This window comes from Schistocerca nitens, chromosome 10, assembly GCF_023898315.1.
Source record: "Schistocerca nitens isolate TAMUIC-IGC-003100 chromosome 10, iqSchNite1.1, whole genome shotgun sequence".
NCBI classification, from domain to species: Eukaryota; Metazoa; Arthropoda; class Insecta; order Orthoptera; family Acrididae; genus Schistocerca; species Schistocerca nitens.
Window position 1 is genome coordinate 210,426,339 of NC_064623.1, and position 18,987 is coordinate 210,445,325.

The following is an 18,987-nucleotide window of genomic DNA, read 5'->3' on the forward strand; positions in this document are numbered from 1 at the left end:
ATGAGGAAAAGAGATAGGGGGATAAGATGGGTGTTAGCTTTCCTCATCATTTTTAATTTTCACTAATGATTTTTAATGTAAATGATTGCTAAAACAAAAAAAAGTTTCTTGTACACAGAAACACTCTCATGTCCGCACTGATTGGGTCAGCAAGTAAGCAGCAAGCTGTGAAGTAGCAGTAGCATCACAAATAAATAAACTGTGCATCAATCTCACAGTGAACAATCCTTTTGTGCTTTGGCAGAGCTGAATGTATAGATTATATTTTCATTTGCAGTTCTCAGTAACGTAGTAGCACATGTGTTAACTGTGACGTTAATGTGTGTGTTACAGATACGGCTGGAGAGCAAGACGTCTTCGAGTACGCGTCTCCTTTTCTGTACGACTGGAATCCTATTACGCAGACTGGAGAGTGATCCAAACCTCGACTGTGTCTCCCACATAATTGTCGATGAAGTCCATGAGCGCAGTGAAGAAAGGTAATGTAACTTTTTTACATTGGTACAAAGGAAACCTGATAGACAATTTGCCCTGTGTGTCAAGAAGAAAAAAGTCATTGAGTTCAGTAAAAGTACAGTATAACCCTGCCTTTACATTCGTGGAATTAGTGTTTTCCCACCATTTAAGACATTTTTAATTGCGCCCCTCAAATTTCCTACATCCACAATGTTAATTTGCACCTGATTTTGCATTGACATATTCATAATTTTCCCACAATTTACGCTTTATGAATAAATGTTGGTGGAGAAAAAACTGACGTAAAATGACGTCATGGCATTGGCCTTCTAGTAGTGTTTACAGACTTTACACGGTCAAATTTCTTGATACCTGGGCACTCCGCTCAGTGCATATGAACTGGTTAATGGGTAACAGTTTGAACAATTTGTGCTGTATCTCCTGTTGCTGCCAAGCTGTACTTGGTGTGGTGGCTGATGGGAGTAGCTAGGTTCATTCGAATAAAGATATGATGACCATCTACAACCATTTCCAGACTGTCTCGACTGTGCTTGCATAGCTCCGTGATTGTTATTTAGTGTGTTTCATCGTTTGGCCACTTACAGCACTAGTTGACAACTTTGCTGACTTTGTGATGCTAAAATGTTTTTGGTTTAGCCAGAGCACCAATTACATATTTTTTTCATGCATAGGAATACGTATTTCGAGAATTTATTCTCATTTCCAAGTGCACATGTATGGTTTTCTATGTAATTGAGGAGGCAGATTACCTGATAACCTTAAAAAGACCAGTTCAGTGCAAGAGATACAGAAAGCACATATGAAAATACCACACAGAATACTTACATAAATATTTGCAATTGATAGTGGGAAAAAATGCTCAGAATGTGTTACGCTAAGCATGAAAAAATATGTAATTGGTGCAGTGTTTCATTATTTAAATAACGAGTGACAGTTGCAAGCTTTCCAAAAAACCGATTGTTATGTATGAAGTTAAGTCAGACATTTCTATTTCTCAGACAGTTACCATTTCCAGTTACACCTGTAGTATTTGTTAGATAATAAACCTTCATTAGATAATAAACAAGTCCCTGACAAGGAGTTTGGTGCCTATTATGCACATATACCATACTTAAAATGTTACATTCCACGTTTTACATTCCCCACATTTTACGCCATTTTTTTAAAGTCTCTTGAAAAGTGTAAAGTCAGGGTTTCACTGTAGTATTCTCCATATTCTTGCAGTAGTCATCCTAGCCTATTTCTCTGTATTGTTGCAATACTGTTTAAGGCATCCCACAAGTTGAGTGAAAGTATTGAAATTACCATTTTTACCCAATTATAATATGACTCTGAATACAAGACGACCTCCTGTTTTTATGAGGCTTCTGTGAAATTTTTATTTTTAACATAAAACAATGTAAAATCCAGGATGGAATGTAACAACGTTAAGAAAAGGATAAATGGTACTCAGAGATGCTAAGTCGCAGATAGGCACAACAAAAGAGCATCACAGAATAAGCTTTCAGCCAACAAGGTCTTCGTCAAAACACACACACACACACACACACACACACACACACACACACACACCAACAGTGTCACACTGAAGTCAGTCTGGCTTCAGCTGCCAGAGACTGTGGTGTGTGTGCACACTTGCGCTTGTGCGTGTGTGGTCTTGTCTGTTTTTGACAAAGGTCTTGTTGGCCAAAAGCTTATTCTGTGATGCTCTTTTTGTTGTGCCTATGTGTGACTCAGTGTCTCCACTATATGATGAGTAGCAGTTGTCCTTTTCATAACTTTGTTATTTTTAACATATTGTGACTAATCAGATGTACAAGTTGTTTTATTGATGTAAAGTATCTTAAGGTCTGGTTGGAAAACAGTCATATTTTTTCCTTACGCAGATTATATGACACTGATATTAGTAATTTGTCATCAAATGGCGTGGGAAGTCGCTTAGCTGGTGTTGTGTTGCATCTCCAGAACCCAAACCGACCTTCTCTGAGGTCCGCTTATACCAGTTTTTCCAATCTGCTGTAAATAATTTGTGTTCACGTTTTGCAACTCTGACTTGAACTGATAGTTCAAACAGTGGAAAGTCCAGGTTGCAATATCAACAATATTATGAAAGGATAGATAATTATTCATTGTAAAGATTAAAACTGAGTTACAGACAGGCACAACGAAGAGAATGTTACACACTGAGCTTTTGTCCAAAGCCTTCATCAGGAGAGGGTGTGCGCTCACACACACACACACACACACACACACACACACACACACACACACACCATTGTCATCACTCACGACTCTGGCCACAATGCGGTGGTGTCACATTGAACGCAAGCAGCAATCCGGAGTGTTTCAGGGGGAGGAATACCAGGATACACGTGGTGGGAGAGAGGAGTCAGCACTGCCTCACGGAGGATGCAGGATCTACACGGTAGCCAGACGAGACAGCAGTGCACAGTGTTGGAATGCTGTATGTAGGGACGGGGAAACAAGAACTGGTAAAGGAGAGGTGTGGAGACAGGGTAAAGACTGGTGGGTGCATTAGCAGAGTGTGGAGCACAAAGAGGGTGAGGAAATGTGAACGGGAAGTAGGTGATAGAACAGAGGGGGTGGAGGGTGTGAGGACAGTATGTCACTGTAGGTTGAGGCCAGGATGATTTTGGGAGTGGAGAATGTATTGTAAGGATAATTCCCATCTGCACAGCTCAGAAAAGCTGTGCAATGATTGCATCAGAGCTGGTATATGACATGTCTGCTTTTGCTGGTGGCCTGGCCTCTAATGGGGTAGGATAAGCCAGTGACAACCCTGAAATGAAGGATGTCATACCCAAGATCTTTTCCAACACTCCTAAAGTGGTGTCCCATTGCCTAACCAACATCCGCAACTTCGTAGTCTGCCCCTATGCCAATCCCTATCCCAACACCTTGCCATAGGGATCGTGTCCCTGTGGAAGACCCGCATGTGAGACCTGCCCAGTCCACCCATCCAGAATTTGCTACTCCAAACCTGTCACAGGCTTATTCTCCCCATCAGAGGCAGGGGCAATTGTGAAAGCAGCCATGTCCTATACCATCTCTGCTGCAATCATTGCACAACCTTTTATATCGCCACGACTGCCAACTAGCTGTCCACCAGGATGAATGGCCACCAACAAACTGTGGCCAAGAATGCAATTGTGCTAGATTTAAATGGCTGCTTCAGAATCTGTGCCATCCAGATCGTTCCCTCAACTACCAGCTTTTCTGAAGTGTGCAGGTGGGAGTTATCCTTATAACACGCTCTCTGTTACCGAAATCACCCCATCCTCAACCTGTGGTAATATACTGTCAGTAAATCCTGCACCCAACAGTTTGCACTCTCTCTGTTCTGTCACCTTCTCCCAATTCACATCCCCTAACCCTCATTGTGCTCCACTCTTTGCCAATGCACCCAACGGTCTTTCCTCATTCTCCGTTCCTCTCCTTTACCGCTCCCCATTTACCCCCTCCCCTACAGCATCCTGCCATTTAGTCCCTGTGCGCTCTGCCAGGCAGCACTGAGTCCTGTCCTCCCATCTGTACCCTGCTATCCTTCCCTCTTTCCTGCCCTCCCATCTGTACCCTGCTATCCTTCCCTCTTTCCTGCCCCACTCCGGATTGCTGCTTGTGTTCGATGCGACATTATTGCTTTTTGCCTAGAGCGGCCAGAGGTAGCAGTCATGTGGGTGTGAGATATGCTGGCTTGTGTGATTGTGTGTGTGTGTGTTTTCACTTCTGAAGAAGGCGTTGGCGGAAACCTCAATTTATGATGGTATTTTCATTGCGTCTGTCCGCAACTCAGTGAGTAGTAATGTATCATTTCATGACCTGATAGCTCAGTAACATTTATCCCTATCAAACCTGTCTTCTTTGTGAATGGAATTATTCCATTCTACATGAAGTCTGAGCGTATTTCACTTGTCTTTTATATCTTGCACACCAGGTGGAATGGCTTAATAATGGCTGGTTCTTCCAAGGATCTCAATAATTCTGAAGTAATGTCGTCTACTCTAGGGTCCTTACTTCAGCTTTGATCTTTCAGTGGTCTATCAATTTTTTTCTCGCAATATCGTCTCTCTCAACTAATTTTCAACTATTTCCTCTTCCCTCCTGTCAGAGGGCTCACCACTCTTTGTTGTGTTTGTGCTTGGCCACCACAGAGCCCAGCCCATACAGCACTACTTCCTCTTTCTGTGCTGCAAACCTACACTTCGGCTCTCTCTTACTGACTCAGACTTTCTGTTGGATGGTGTGTTTGGTGCAGACCCTGTTTAGACTCGGTTCACGATTTCCGGCACTATCTTCACCTTCCATTAACGATTATATTGTCCACATTATTTGGTTTGACCTGCCATCTTGTCCAAATTTTACAGAAGTGCATGTCGTGCAGGGAAAGTTGCCCACTGTGTAGCATGCTCTGCCTCTGTGCCCTGGCTCCCTTCCTTCCTGTTGTAGTACACCCAAAACCCAGCACAGTAGCCATCCTGTTGTGGATGGGGATACCAAATATCTGCATGGTGGCAGCCTCCTGACCACGTGACAGTTGGTGTGTTGCACATTCCTCATGTATGCAGTGTAGTTTGTGCCTGTCGTGACAGAGGCACAGGGCTTCCAGCAATGGATTACTGGCCAGGTAGCCATTGCTGAGGCTGGGTGTCCCTCGTGGGGAAAGACCCATTCAGAGTGAGTAGCACCATGCCAGATAGTTTGCACATGAAGTGACCCAAACTTTCTCCCACTGGTGGTCACGTGACCTCAGCAGTCCCTTCGAATGTAAAGGCCTCAAATGATGCAATGAAATGCTAAGGCATTCACTTCACTGGCCACACCTTGGGAGGAACGTAAGACTACATGATAAGGAGAAAAATGCTCCCTCCAATACCTGGTCTGTACCAGGACTGACACAGACACCAGTCTGTCGAACACACTGTGGACAAATATGGGGAAGTTGCAGCCCTTTCTAAGATGAATAGCGGATCTCTCCTGATTAAAAGTCATCTCCTGCCCCTTCACTGATGCTGCTATCTTGCGAAAAGTTGGGTGACATTCCCGTGACTGCTACTCTATACACAAGACTTGGTATGGTTCTGGGCATCATTTTTTTCCATGATCTTTTGCAATCTGACGATGAGCTTCGGGCCAACTTAGAACGGCAGGTTGTGCACTTCAACTTTTGCGTCCATAGGGGACCGAGGGAAAAAAAAGTTGCTACCTCGGCCTTCGTCTTGGCTTTCAAAGGGTATACATTGCCTGAGGAGGTCAGTGGTCTACCAGTGTTCCTTGTCCTAAGAGATGCTTCAAGTGTATGAGGTTTGGACATATGTCTTCCTGTTGCACTGCTACCCCTGTCTTCTGACATTGTGGATGTCCTGTGCATGCAAACTTTCCTACCCCCCCCCCCTCCCCTCCTAATCTGTGTAAACTATGGTGAGCTCCAGTCTCCCTGCTCATAACAGATTGCACTATTTTTAAGTGTGAGAATAAAATACAGCCATATAAGACTCTGGACGAGCTCACCTATCAGGAGGCCAGAAAAAAATTATAAGCGTCTTAACTCATACAAGTGACACAATCTTACGCTGCAGCTGCAATGTTGTCACCTTACCTGCCAACGGTACTTTCCTCTGTTGCACCTCTTACAGTGGGCCTTCAGCACCACCCACGAACGCGTGCCCTCCAACTGGTTGAGAGCCCTTCTGGTGATTCCACCGCACCCACTTCGGAAGCATTGGATCTCCACCTGCCTGAGATACCAGTCCCTATCCCCTAGTCAGAGGGACATCATCTTCCTCTGGCTTCTATAGCTAGGGATTCTCCCTTCTACAGTTTCTGCTCATCCTCAGCCAAATGCCAGCCGGTGGCTGAAGTGACCAAAGGCTGCTGGTCGTTGGACTTCTTGTTCCTCCTCTGTCCCTGAAATCATTTAAGGGAAACATTTCCAGTGATTGTCTTCTAAGGAGAAGGGTAAGAATGACAAAATTAAGTCCTCTAAGATGAAGGAAACTCTGGTGTCTCCTCACTGCCAGACTCTGCATGTACTCCTCCTGTGACCAAAGTGGAGATCCCTGTTGCCCTTGAGGCACCAGATCTCCCCAGCCAATTGCTGCAGAATTTCTGTCAGTGGATCCCCTGACATCTCAGCTGGTGGCAGCACGTGCCCCTGGGTCATAACCTGCCCACCCCTGAACCCCCTCATCTAGTCGCTTCATGACCGCACCCTATTGAGGCAGTCTGATCGTGCAGTGGAATTTTAACAGATTTTTCCACCACCTGACTGATCTATGACAACTTTTATGCACTTACCCTGCATTCTGTGTTGGCATCCAGGAAACATGATTTCCAGCAACTCAGACCCCTGCACTTTTTGCCTACTGGGGTTATTTTAAGAATCGTACCGACTAAGAGAGGGTATCGGTTGGAATTTGTATGTATGTTCTGGACTCGGATATAGTGACCTTGTGCCTGTTGATAAATGTTTGGAGGTTGTTACTGTGTTCAGATAAGGGCACATGTGGAGGCTGTCGAAGTGGTTGTTCAGATAAGGGCACATCAGGATTTTACCATCTGTAAGGTTTATCTCCCTCCCAATGATGTTGTTTCCCAGGATGTGCTGTCTGCATTACTCTTTTCAACTCTCCCCCACCTTTCCTTGTCTCGGGTGGCTTCACCGTCCATAACCCTTTGTGGGGTGCAACAATGATCACTGGCTGTGGTAAAGACGTAGAAATGTTACAGGCACAGCTGCCTATTGAACTTCATTTTTTAGCCCTGGTCTCACCTACCAGCTGCCCACTGGAGGGTCCATGATGACCCGTGTGGTAGTGACCACTTTCCGATATTCCTGTCCCTCCCTCAGCATTGCTCCCCTGGATGCCTGGCCAGATGCGTTCTCAGTAATGCTGGCTCGGATGAGTCTACTTCTGGTGTCATCTTAACTTGTCACCGTAAGGCAGTATCGATGCAGCTGTTGAGCATACAATGGCAGCCATTCTTTTGGCAGCCGACTGTGCCATCCCCTCTTCCTTGGGATCCACCTGTTGGAAGATGGTGTGCTGGTGGACCCCAGAGGTCACAGCAGCCATTTTGCTGGAGCCCCTTATTGCCTGTAAATGGCTCCATGCCCATGTCTGCTGCCTCACAAGATGACACAGGTAAGAATCCTGGGAATAGTATGTTTCCACCAATGGATCACATACCTCTCCATCAAAGATATGGGCAAAGATCAGATGCCTCTATCGCTTTCAGTCCCCTGCAGGTGTACAAAGTAATTTCGCAGATGGTGCCACGTATACTGATCCAGACGCTGTCGCCGAACATTTGGCTGAGCATTGTCCTCGCTCATCTGCATCTGAGAACTACCGACCCACCTTTCGTCATCAAACAGCGGGTGAATCAAATGTGCTTATCTTTTACTACCTGCCACATGGAACCATACAGTGCTCCATTCAGAGAATGAGAGCTCTCCAGTGCCCTAGCTCATTGCCCAGATATGCCCCCAGAGCCAGACAGCATTCACAACCAACTGATGAAATGTCTCTCAGTGGATTGTCAGTGTCACTTCCTCGCCCTTTTTAATCAGATTTGGAACGAAGGTGAGTTCCTATCTCATTGGCGAGAAAGCGCCATAATTCCAGTACTGAAACTGGGTAAGAACCCCCTAGATCTTGAACGCGTGGTGACCGAGTGGCTGTGTTAGCCCCTTGAGTCTCAGGGCCTTCTGGCTGCACCTCAGGGTGGTTTTTACATAGGCTGCTCCACTGCTGGTGCACTACCAGTCATGAAAAGTGCAACACCGAGAAGGACTTACCTGAGCAGCGCCACACTTGGTGGAAGTGGCAACAGGTGTGCAAGCAATATGTGATACGTTTTGTAGCGAGATGGGGTACACGTAGTCCGAGGAGAGCCCTCTCGTGTCGGTCTGAAAGGGTCGGTGTTGCGACTAGTGTATTTGGTGCAGAGCTGTCACACAAGGTGGAAACAATACAGTGAGTGCCAGTATACATCTACATCTTACAGCTACATCCATACTCCGTGAAGCACCTGCCAGTGTATGGCGGAGGGTACCTTGAGTACCTCTATCGGTTCTCCCTTCTATTCCAGTCTCGTATTGCTCGTGGAAAGAAAGATTGTCAGTATGCCACTGTGTGGGCTCTAATCTCTGATTTTATCCTCACGGTCTCTTTGCGAGATACACGTAGGAGGGAGCAATATACTGCTTGACTCTTCGGTGAAGGTATGTTCTCGAAACTACAACAGAAGCCCGTACCGAGCTACTGAGCATCTCTCTTGCAAAGTCTTCCACTGGAGTTTATCTGTCAACTCTGTAACGCTTTCACGATTTCTAAATGATCCTGTAACGAAGCGCGCTGCTCTCTGTTGGATCCTCTCTATCTCTTCTATCAACCCTATCTGGTACGGATCCCACACTAGCAGTATTCAAGCAGTGAGCGAACAAGTGTACTGTAACCTACTTCCTTTGTTTTCGGACTGCATTTCCTTAGGATTCTTCCAATGAATCTCTGTCTGGCATCTGCTTTACCGGCAATTAATTTTATGTGGTCAATCCATTTTAAATCACTCCTAAAGCCTACTCCCAGATAATTTATGGAATTAACTGCTTCCAGTTGCTGATTTGGTATATTGTCGCTAAATGATAAAGGATCTTTCTTTCTGTGTATTCGCAGCACATTACACTTGTCTACACTGAGATTAAATTGCCATTCCCTGCACCATGCATCAATTCGTTGCAGATCCTCCTGCATTTCAGTACAATTTTCCGTTGTTACAACCTCGCGATATACTACAGCATCATCCGCAAAAAGCCTCAGTGAACTTCCGATGTTATTCTCAAGGTCTTTTATATATATTGTGAATAACAATGGTGCTATGACACTCCCCTGCAGCACACCTGAAATCACTCTTACTTCGGAAGACTCCTCTCCATTGAGAATTATCTAGGAACTCTTCAATCCAATCTCACAATTGGTCTGATAGCCCATATGCTCTTACTTTGTCCATTAAACGACTGTGAGGAACTGTATCAAATGCCTTGCAGAAGTCAAGAAACACGGCATCTACCTGGGAACGAGTGTCTAAGGCCCTCTGAGTCTCGTGGACGAATAGTGCGAGCTGGGTTTCACACGATCGTCTTTTTCGAGACCCGTACTGATTCCTACAGAGTAGATTTCTAGTCTCCAGAGAAGTCATTATACTCAAACATAATAAGTGTTACAAAAGTTCTACAACTGATTGACATTAGAGATATAGGTCTATAGTTCTGCATATCTGTTCAACGTCCCTTCTTGAAAATGGGGATGAACTGTGCCCTTTTCCAATCTTTTGGAACGCTACGCTCTTCTAGAGACCTAAGGTACACCGCTGCAAGAAGGGGGGGCCAAGTTCCTTCGCGTACTCTGTGTAAAATCGAACTGGTATCCCATCAGGACCAGTGGCCTTTCCTCTTTTGAGAGATTTTAATTGTTTTTCTATCCCTGTGTCATCTATTTCAATATCTGTCATTTTGTCATCTGTGTGACAATCTAGAGAAGGAACTACAGTGCAGTCTTCCTCTGTGAAACAGCTTTGGAAAAAGTCTGTCATCCTCTGTTTCAGTACCATTTTGGTCACAGAGTGTCTGGACATTCTGTTTTGATCCACCTACCGCTTTGACATAAGACCAAAATTTCTCAGGATTTTCTGCCAAGTCAGTACATAGAACTTTACTTTCGAATTCGTTGAACGCCTCTCGCATAACCCTCCTCACACTACATTTCACTTCTACATCTGCATCTACATGACTACTCTGCAATTCACATTTAAGTGCTTGGCAGAGGGTTCGTCGAACCACAATCATACTATCTCTCTATCGTTCCACTCCCGAACAGCGCGCGGGAAAAACGAACACCTAAACCTTTCTGTTCGAGCTCTGACCTTCTTTTATTTTCGTGATCATTCACTTCGTGTAATTTTTGTTTGTATGCAAGGCTTTGGCTATGTTTATGTTTGCTGTGAAGTTCCCTTTGTTTCCGTAGCAGTTTTCTAACTCGGTTGTTGTACCACAGTGGCTCTTTTCCATCTCTTACGATCTTGCTTGGCTCATACTCGTCTCATGCATATTGTACGATGGTTTTGAACTTTGTCCACTGATCCTCAACACTATCTGTACTTGAGATAAAACTTTTGTGTTGAGCTGTCAAGTATTCTGAAATCTGCTTTTTGTCACTTTTGCTAAACAGAAAAATCTTCCTACCTTTTTAATATTTCTATTTACGGCTGAAATCACCAATGCTGTAACCACTTTATGATCGCTGATTCCCTGTTCTGCGTTAACTATTTCAAGTAGTTCGGGGCTGTTTGTCACCAAAAGGTCTAATATGTTATCGTCATGAGTTGGCTCTCTGTTTAACTGCTCAAGGTAGTTTTCAGATAATGCACTTAAAACAATTTCACTGGATTCTTTGTCCCTGCCACCCATTATAAACGTTTGAGTCTCCCAGTCTATATCTGGTAAATTAAAATCTCCATCCAAAACTATAACATGGTGGGGAAATCTACATGAAATATTTTCCAGATTTTCCTTCAGGTGTTCTTCCACAACAGTTGCTGAGCCAGGGGGCCTTTAGAGACATTCGATTACCATATTTGAGCCTGGTTTGACCGTGACCTTCACATTTCGGATCTCTGTCAATTTCCTTCGATACTATTGCACTTTCTATTGCTATAAACACACCTCCACCTTCACTGTCCAGCCTGTCTCTGTCCTTCCAATCTGACTTTAGAATTTCATTACTGTTTACCTCTGGTTTCAGCCAACTTTCCGTCACTAGTAGTATGTGGGCATTGTGACCATTTATTAATGAGAGCAATTCTGGGACCTTTCTATAGACGCTCCTGCAGTTTACTATTACCACATTAATACTGTCATTCCCTGTTGCATTTTGCCTACTGCTACCTTGTCGTGTCTCGGGAGGCGTCTTGTCGGGCCTAGGGAGGGAATTCTCTAACCTAAAAAACCCGTATGTGCACTCCACACGTACTCCGCTACCCTTGTAGCCGCTTCCTGCATGTAGTGCATGCCTGACCTATTCAGGGGAACCCTAGATTTCTCCACCCAATAGTGGAGATCTAGAAATTTGCACCCCAGATCTCCGCAGAATCATCTGAGCCTCTGGTTTAAGCATTCCATTCGGCTCCAAACCAGAGGACGGCGATCGGTTCTGGGAACGACACAACAAATAGTTAGCTCAGATTCCACCCTGTGAGCGATGCTTTCTGCCTTCACCAACTCTGTCAACTGCCTGTATGAACTGAGGATGACCCCTGAACCCAGATTGCAGGAGTCATTGGTGCTGACATGAGCAACTGTTTGCAGTCGGGTGCACCCAGTGCTCTCTGTTGCTGCCAGGAGGGCGTCCTCCACATCTCGGATGACACCCTCCAGCTAGCAGACAGAGTGAACACTGGCCTTCTTCCCTGAACTTTCCGCTATTTCCCTAAGGGGCTCCATCACCTGCCTAACATTGGAGTTCCCAATCACTAATAAACCCCTCCCCCCCTGTGTGTCCTCGGACTTTGCTGAAGAAGTGGCCACCTGTCCATTCACAGGCAGAGCGGGTGGCAACACGCGGCCAGCCTCCACATTGACCCTCCACCTCGTGCGACGTGAACGTCGTTGAACCCACTACTCCCCTTGGGGAGAGGGTGGCCCAACCGCACCCAGTACGCACAAAGATGTCTCGACAGCAGGGACCGTGGGGGAAGCATGTAACACCTGGGGTGTACCGTGTGACACACCAGAGTCCTCACTGCCGCTATACTCAGAGGCAGCAGCCTGAAGACGGCTGACCGCAGCCATTTGCACATTCAGCTGTTCGCGAACAGTGGCCAGCTCGTTGACGTCAAAGGGAGCCAAATTGGCATGTATGCGAGTTCAAATGGGGCAGAATGATCAGTCCCTGGTAAACAGGGTTGTCATACCGTGACATTTCAGCTCGCCCAGGTCATGCTGCTACGACAGTGATGCATGTGTGAAAGCAGTAAGTAGAGGAAGGTCATACGCAGCGTCGAGTGGGAACTGGAGTTTGGAACATGACCACAGCAGGGGATGACCATCATCTTGTCTGCATGGCCATTACGGACTGTACAGCGTCATCCACAGTGTCGGCTCGTCGCTGGAGCACTGCGACAGCTGTGAAGTTGCCTGCATTGACGATTCGTCGCCGTCTGCTGCAGGTTGGACTATTTGCACACTTACCATTACGTCGGCTTCCATTATTCAGAAACCACTTGCTCCTCTGACTGCCATGGGCACATGAACACAGTCACTGGGGTGCTGGGTGGCAACATGTAATCTTTTCGGACGAGTACCGCTTCAGTGTGTCCTACGGTGACGGCCGCATACGAGTCCGGCGGTACGTGGCGAGCACAACCTGGAGGGCTGCATTGTGTAGCGGCATAGCGGACAAACACCAGGTTTGACGGTTTGAGGCGTCATTGGTTACAACAACTGATCTCGCCTCGTACGTATTGCAGGCAGTTTTTAACAGCAACCGGTACCTAACAGGTTGTGGAGCCTGAGGTACTCCCCCCTGCTTCAGGCATCTCCACAGGCCACATTTCAACAGGACAGTGCCCGGCCACATATTGCAAGGATTTTACAGGCCTTCTTCGAAGAGTGACGGGTACCATTGCTTCCCTGGCCTGCACATTTGTTAGACATGTCGCCCATCAAACATGTCTGGGATATGGTTGGTCAACACCTGGTGCGTCACTGTCCTCCAGTAACTGGTGTCACGGATTTGTGGGCTCAGATACAAACTGCGTGGAGGGAAGTCCCTCAGGAATGTATTCAGAACCTTATTGATTCAATACCACGGCGTATAGCATCTCTAATTGCAACACATGGTGGCCACACGACGTACTGAATTGTAGCGCTCAAAGGACATTTACAGATTTGAAAAAGTAATCATTTGTTACTTGTCAGTACCAACCTATGGTATTAAATAAATTGACTTAATGTGTTTCCTTCTTGGTGTTGCAATTTCCACAAATGGATGTCTAATTAGGTTCATCTGTTTTTTTAACCTATGGAAAGCTTATGACATGACATGGCATCACCACATCCTTACTACGTTACACAAGTGGGGTCTCTGGGGTCCACTCCCAATTTTTGTCAAGAACTCCTTGTCACCCCATATATTCCGGGTCCAAATGGGTGCTTCACTCAATACCCCCCACACCCAAGAGAACACGATCCCACAGGGCTCTGTAATGAGCATCCCTCTCTTTCTGGTGGCCATCAGTGGTTTAACGTCAGCTGTGGGATCTTCGGTATTGCCCTTCTTATATGCCGATAATTTTTGGTTTTACTATTGTTCCTCTACTATGGGTGTTGCTGAGCATCTACAGGACACCATATGAATGGTGCAGTCATGTGCTCACATCCAAGGATTTTGGTTTTCAGCAACCAAGACTTGTGTCATGCACTTCAGTAGCTGCTGTACTGCCTACCCACACCTGAGCTTTACCTAGACAATCGCTTACTTCTTGTAGTTGTGATGACCTGCTTTTTGGGACTGGCCTGTGATTCCCAGCTGACGTAGCTTCTCCACTTTTGCCAACTTAAGCAGAAGTGCTGGCGCCACCTCAATACACTTTGCTGCCTCAGTAACTCTAGCTGGTTACTGAACACTCTACTCCTCTGCAGCTCTATTACACCTTGATTCTGTCCTGTCTTGATTATGACAGTCTTACATATGGTTCAGCATCACCCTCTGCATTGCAGGTACTGGACCTCATTCATCATTGCAGGGTCCAACTTGTGAAAGGAGCCTTCATAACTAGGCCTATGAAGAGCCTACTAGACAAGGCTACCCATCAGGTGCCAGCAACAGCTGCTGAAGTACACTATATGCATTCATAGCTTCCCTAAACATCCCAACTACCTTCCTTTTTCCCTTCCACCTCCCACAACAGCGACCCAGAACTGGGTTTGCAGTTGCTACACACCTACAGTGTCTCTGTTCAGAACTGCAACTTCCTCCACTGGTAAGGGGACCTCACGTCTGCCCCTATGGCTTGTGCCGCAAACTTGGGTTTGTCTTGAAGTGTTCTTTGATCCAAAAGATTCCATTGACCCCACGATTTTTCGCCACCTGTTATTGGCTGTTCTTGAGACATATCCAGGTTAAGAAGGGGTATTCGCCGATGGATCAACAGTTGATGGGCGACGAACAGGCTTTGCGAACACACGTGCATGATACAGTGAACTCCACACTCTGCCATATGGCTGTCGTGTCGTCACTGCTGAATTGATGGTCATTAAACTAGCCCTTAGCCATGTATGTTCTTGCACTGGCAAGAGTATCCTAATCTGTAGTGACTTCCTTAGCAGCCTTCGGGCTAGACCTATGCTACTCTCCTCACCAACTGGTTACGGCTATCCAGCATCTTGTCTCTGACCTCCATCAAGCTGGACAGCCATTTATTTTTGTTTGGAGCCCTGGTCGTGTTGGGATGAGCTGACTGCTTGGCCACCAGAATGCCGATTCTGGAAATGGGGGTCCCAGAATCGGGCCTTCGATCAGTTATACGCCATCGGTTGCTGGAAGTCTGGAACACAGAATGGTCTGCCCTGATCTCCCCAAACAGACTGAGAACTATTAAGGAGACCACAACCATGTCGCAGGCTTCACTGCGTGCTTCTCCCGTGGAATCCACCCTCCTCTGTCAACCCTGCACTGGCCACACTTGTCTGACCCGTGGCCACATTCTCCAATATGAGAATTGCCCTCAATGCTGATGTGGAGCTCACCTGATGGTAGCCCACTTACTCATAGACTGCCCTAATCTGGCTGCTTTGACTGGCTGACTGACTCCATGACACTACAGTCCTCTCAGGACCTTGGCTTCCTCAATCACAGATTCCCAATCGTCTCAGTCTTCAGCACACCTGCGCCACTTCCTCACTTCCACCGCTCTCAGGTTGGCTTCCACATCTTCCAGCCATCTCACACGCCTTCTTCTACCACCAGGATGTTCCATCATCATCTTCTTCGGGAGCCTTTCTTCTGTCAAACGCTGCACAAGTCCTAACAATCGTAGCCTTCCCATTTTGATTGAGGTTACCAAATCAGGTTCTTTGTACAGATCCCTTATTTCTTCATTAGTCCTAATTCTCCATATCTCAACTTCTTTTACAGGACCAGAAATCTTCCCAGCACTTTCCTTTAGTTTCTTCTCCGAAGCCTCTGTCAGTACCCATGCCTTGCTGCCATACATAAGAACTGGTTTGATCATTGTTTGGTACAGTAGCAGCTTTAGTTTCCTACTTATGTTCTTACTTTTGAGTATGGTATATAGTGCTCTATATGATCTGTCAGCAGCGTTAATTCAGTGTTATGAGAAATTGGAACAAGTATATGATAATTGACTGCTTTGAGACGTCGTCTTAATGTACCTGACACGCTACCTTTGGTGCTAGCAGACAACGTGAAAGCGGCTGCCCTGGTGTTAAGTTTCGTCTGCGAAGGTGATTTATATCCGTCCGTGAGGGTCCACCGTCCCCCACACCCCTCTCCCAGCTCTCCCAGGGGTCGCTTGGCAGCCTTACTCGATGGGCTAGCCTGACTGCTACGTGTTCCACCTTATTACTCTCTTTATTATTTTTCACTTCTTTGTTTTAATACCTTATATTGCTGTTATTTTAACAACTTGTCTGTGCTGTCTTTTTTTATGGGCTTTTATCTCTGTTTTTTATTGAGTTAGTTACACTTAGGCTTTCCAGGGTTTGTCTTTCGCCTCCTTTCCTAGGCTACCGCTCCTGGTTTTCCATTTAACAAATGAAGGGACTGATGATTTGTATTGCTACTGCACAAAAAATTTTTATGTAGCTAAGGTTGGCAATAAGTGTAAACATTCCGCAGCAACCCGAAGTCATTCAATTTTTACCAATCAGAAAAGGATCGTGTTAAAGTGTGCAGCTAGTACAGAGTTTCTACAAAGTGCATCCTTCAGTCTACCATAATACGAACATTCTCTTTTCAGTGATTTCCTGCTGCTGATTCTGCGAGACCTGCTTCCTGTACGGCCTGACCTGAGGGTCATCTTGATGAGTGCCACCATGAATGCTGAGCTGTTTTCTCAGTATTTTGACAAAGTTCCTACAGTAGAAATACCAGGTTAGTTCATCAGCATTTTAGTGTATGTGATTTTAATTTAAATTTCTGTTGCCCGCTGCACTCTTATCGTGTACAAATAAGGCCCATTTCACACGTGTCCAGCAAGCAACTTTATGGCACCGTCTACAATACCGTGACATGAGAGCCATATGGCAGCTTTCCACACCTTTCCGGCATATTGTGCCACTTTCCAAGGCAACAGCATCATGTACACCACTTAATTGGTTCTAAGGTTATTTGCCCCCCACCCCCCTATTTTTTAAGCCTACACTTGATTGGGGGAATAGACCGATTAATTTCTTTAGTGAAAGAATATGCAGTGGAGCAAAACACTAGAAAATTATAAGGACAGGACTCGTACAAAAATGTATCAGTCATTTATTCAGAGATCTTTGTGGATAATTTCAAAACTTAAATGACAAAGAAAAAAATGATTGTTGTGAGTAAGTAACTTAAAGAAGTTTTCTTGTACTGTATTCAAAAAGTGTTCATTAAAGGAGCAATAACAATATTTCCAGAATTTTTTTTTATAAAGCTGCCAGTTTACAGAACCAGTTACATTAAAAAATATTCCATAATTATGCCCCTCATATTATTGCTGAAATTGTACCATGTTCCTGCCTAGTTGCCTGAACTCATTATTGGTACTTTATCTTGTGCTTCAAAGCTGCCTCTGCCATGCACAGAGTTATGCAAAATGAGACAGGCTTTATAGTATCTACAAAACAAACAGCCTCCAAGTTCAAAGATTTTTGAAAAATACTCCATTTACCACTAAATAGTATATACGAGTATAAATAAATGAACAAATTGCTTTTGAAACTCCCGAATACCCTCAACACATAGGTACCATCTGCTCCTAAGCTCTTGACGAACTACAGTATTAACCATACTGCTCTTTGTGTGTTGTGCTTCCTTAATAGACCTCAAAACATACAAAATAGTGTTTGTGACAGTGTACAGTTTCCCAATATGAAATGGTTTAAATTTCATCGGGTAAGTAGAAAATGTACTAGTAAGACTTTGAAACAAGTGGAGTCTTTATATATGGTGATTTTACATCTTACTAGTAATACTCATTTGTCTGTCCATGGTGACCAAATGCCAGCAATAAAGCATTATCATCGATCAATTTTGGCAAAAAAGTACAGCTGTACAGAATCATATTCTGACTTAATAACACTAAAGAGAATTTACAGAATGATGCGCTTCAAGAAACATTGCAAAATTCTACACTGTATTATCAATAAAGCAAAAAAATTACAGGCAAAAAGACAAGGCAATTTGGAACATCATTAAGCATGAAACAAATCTACTCTTTGCAGCACCCAGCATGAACTGAAAACACAGGGACAAAAAATGAACCATCAAAAGGAGGTCCATGGGGTTTACTTGCTCAGACATTGCATTCTCCACCATCAAATATCTTCTGCCAACTCATCTGTTTAAGACATCACAAAAACCTATGGGTCACTGCAAAACAGTATCTCTTGTGGCTCTGATGGTATTCAAGGAAAGTTTTGAAATGTGGTGCCACATAAATACTACCTGTGTTCACAAATATTTTCAAGAAGGTAGCTAACTTTGTAGCAGAATACTGAACCATTGTTTTGGGAAATTCATACTAACTGCCCAGTTTGGCTTCTGTAAAAGATTCTATCTAGAGAAAGCAATATATGATCCCACAAATTCAGGTGTAGTAGAACTATTGGGTGGTTATAATTAAACTTCCCCAATTAAGCTTATTGTATCATGGAAATTAATTACTGTATGAGTACCAATCTTGGTAGAATTAATGTCAAGGACATGGGGAAGAGAAATAATGCAGAATCAGTTCAGTTGAAACACTTCTAATGTGCTGCTACAATACATCATACCATTACATACCGGTACCATTACTGCTACAAAAGGGGCTCAAATAGGTAAGTAGTTTAGACCAAGACATTCACAGACTTGAGCATTGTCTACAGATATAAAAGTTTCGGTATGTATCTAATGGGAGGAAAAAATTGTTGTACCGTTGTTTCCTTTTCTCTGTGTCACAAAGGTCGCACGTTCCCTGTCGAGGAGTTCTTCCTGGAGGATGTGATAGAGGTCACAAAATATGCTCTAGAAGAAGATTCCCAGTACGCACGCAAAACTGGCAAAAAGCGTGCTGCAATGGATATCAAAGAACTGGGTCTGCAACTGGCAGTAGCAGATATTGCAACATCTGCTGTAGTCATAGCAAATCCAGCAACCCGCGATGACCACCTGACAGTGCAACAGTTATATCACCGCTACAGTGGTAATTATTGTGTTGTTTGTTGTTCTCCCATTG

The 18,987-nt window shown here is 44.8% G+C and overlaps 1 protein-coding gene across 1 annotated transcript in view; it reads left to right on the plus strand.

Moving 5' to 3' along the window:
- LOC126210661 (putative ATP-dependent RNA helicase DHX57) overlaps nucleotides 1-18,987 on the plus strand; it is a 238,405-nt gene that overhangs the window by 103,717 nt on the left and 115,701 nt on the right. The window contains exons 11-13 of the mRNA XM_049939992.1: nucleotides 334-479; nucleotides 16,534-16,667; nucleotides 18,715-18,954. Of these exons, the coding sequence (XP_049795949.1) occupies nucleotides 334-479; nucleotides 16,534-16,667; nucleotides 18,715-18,954 (520 nt within the window). The remainder of the gene's footprint in view (nucleotides 1-333; nucleotides 480-16,533; nucleotides 16,668-18,714; nucleotides 18,955-18,987) is intronic.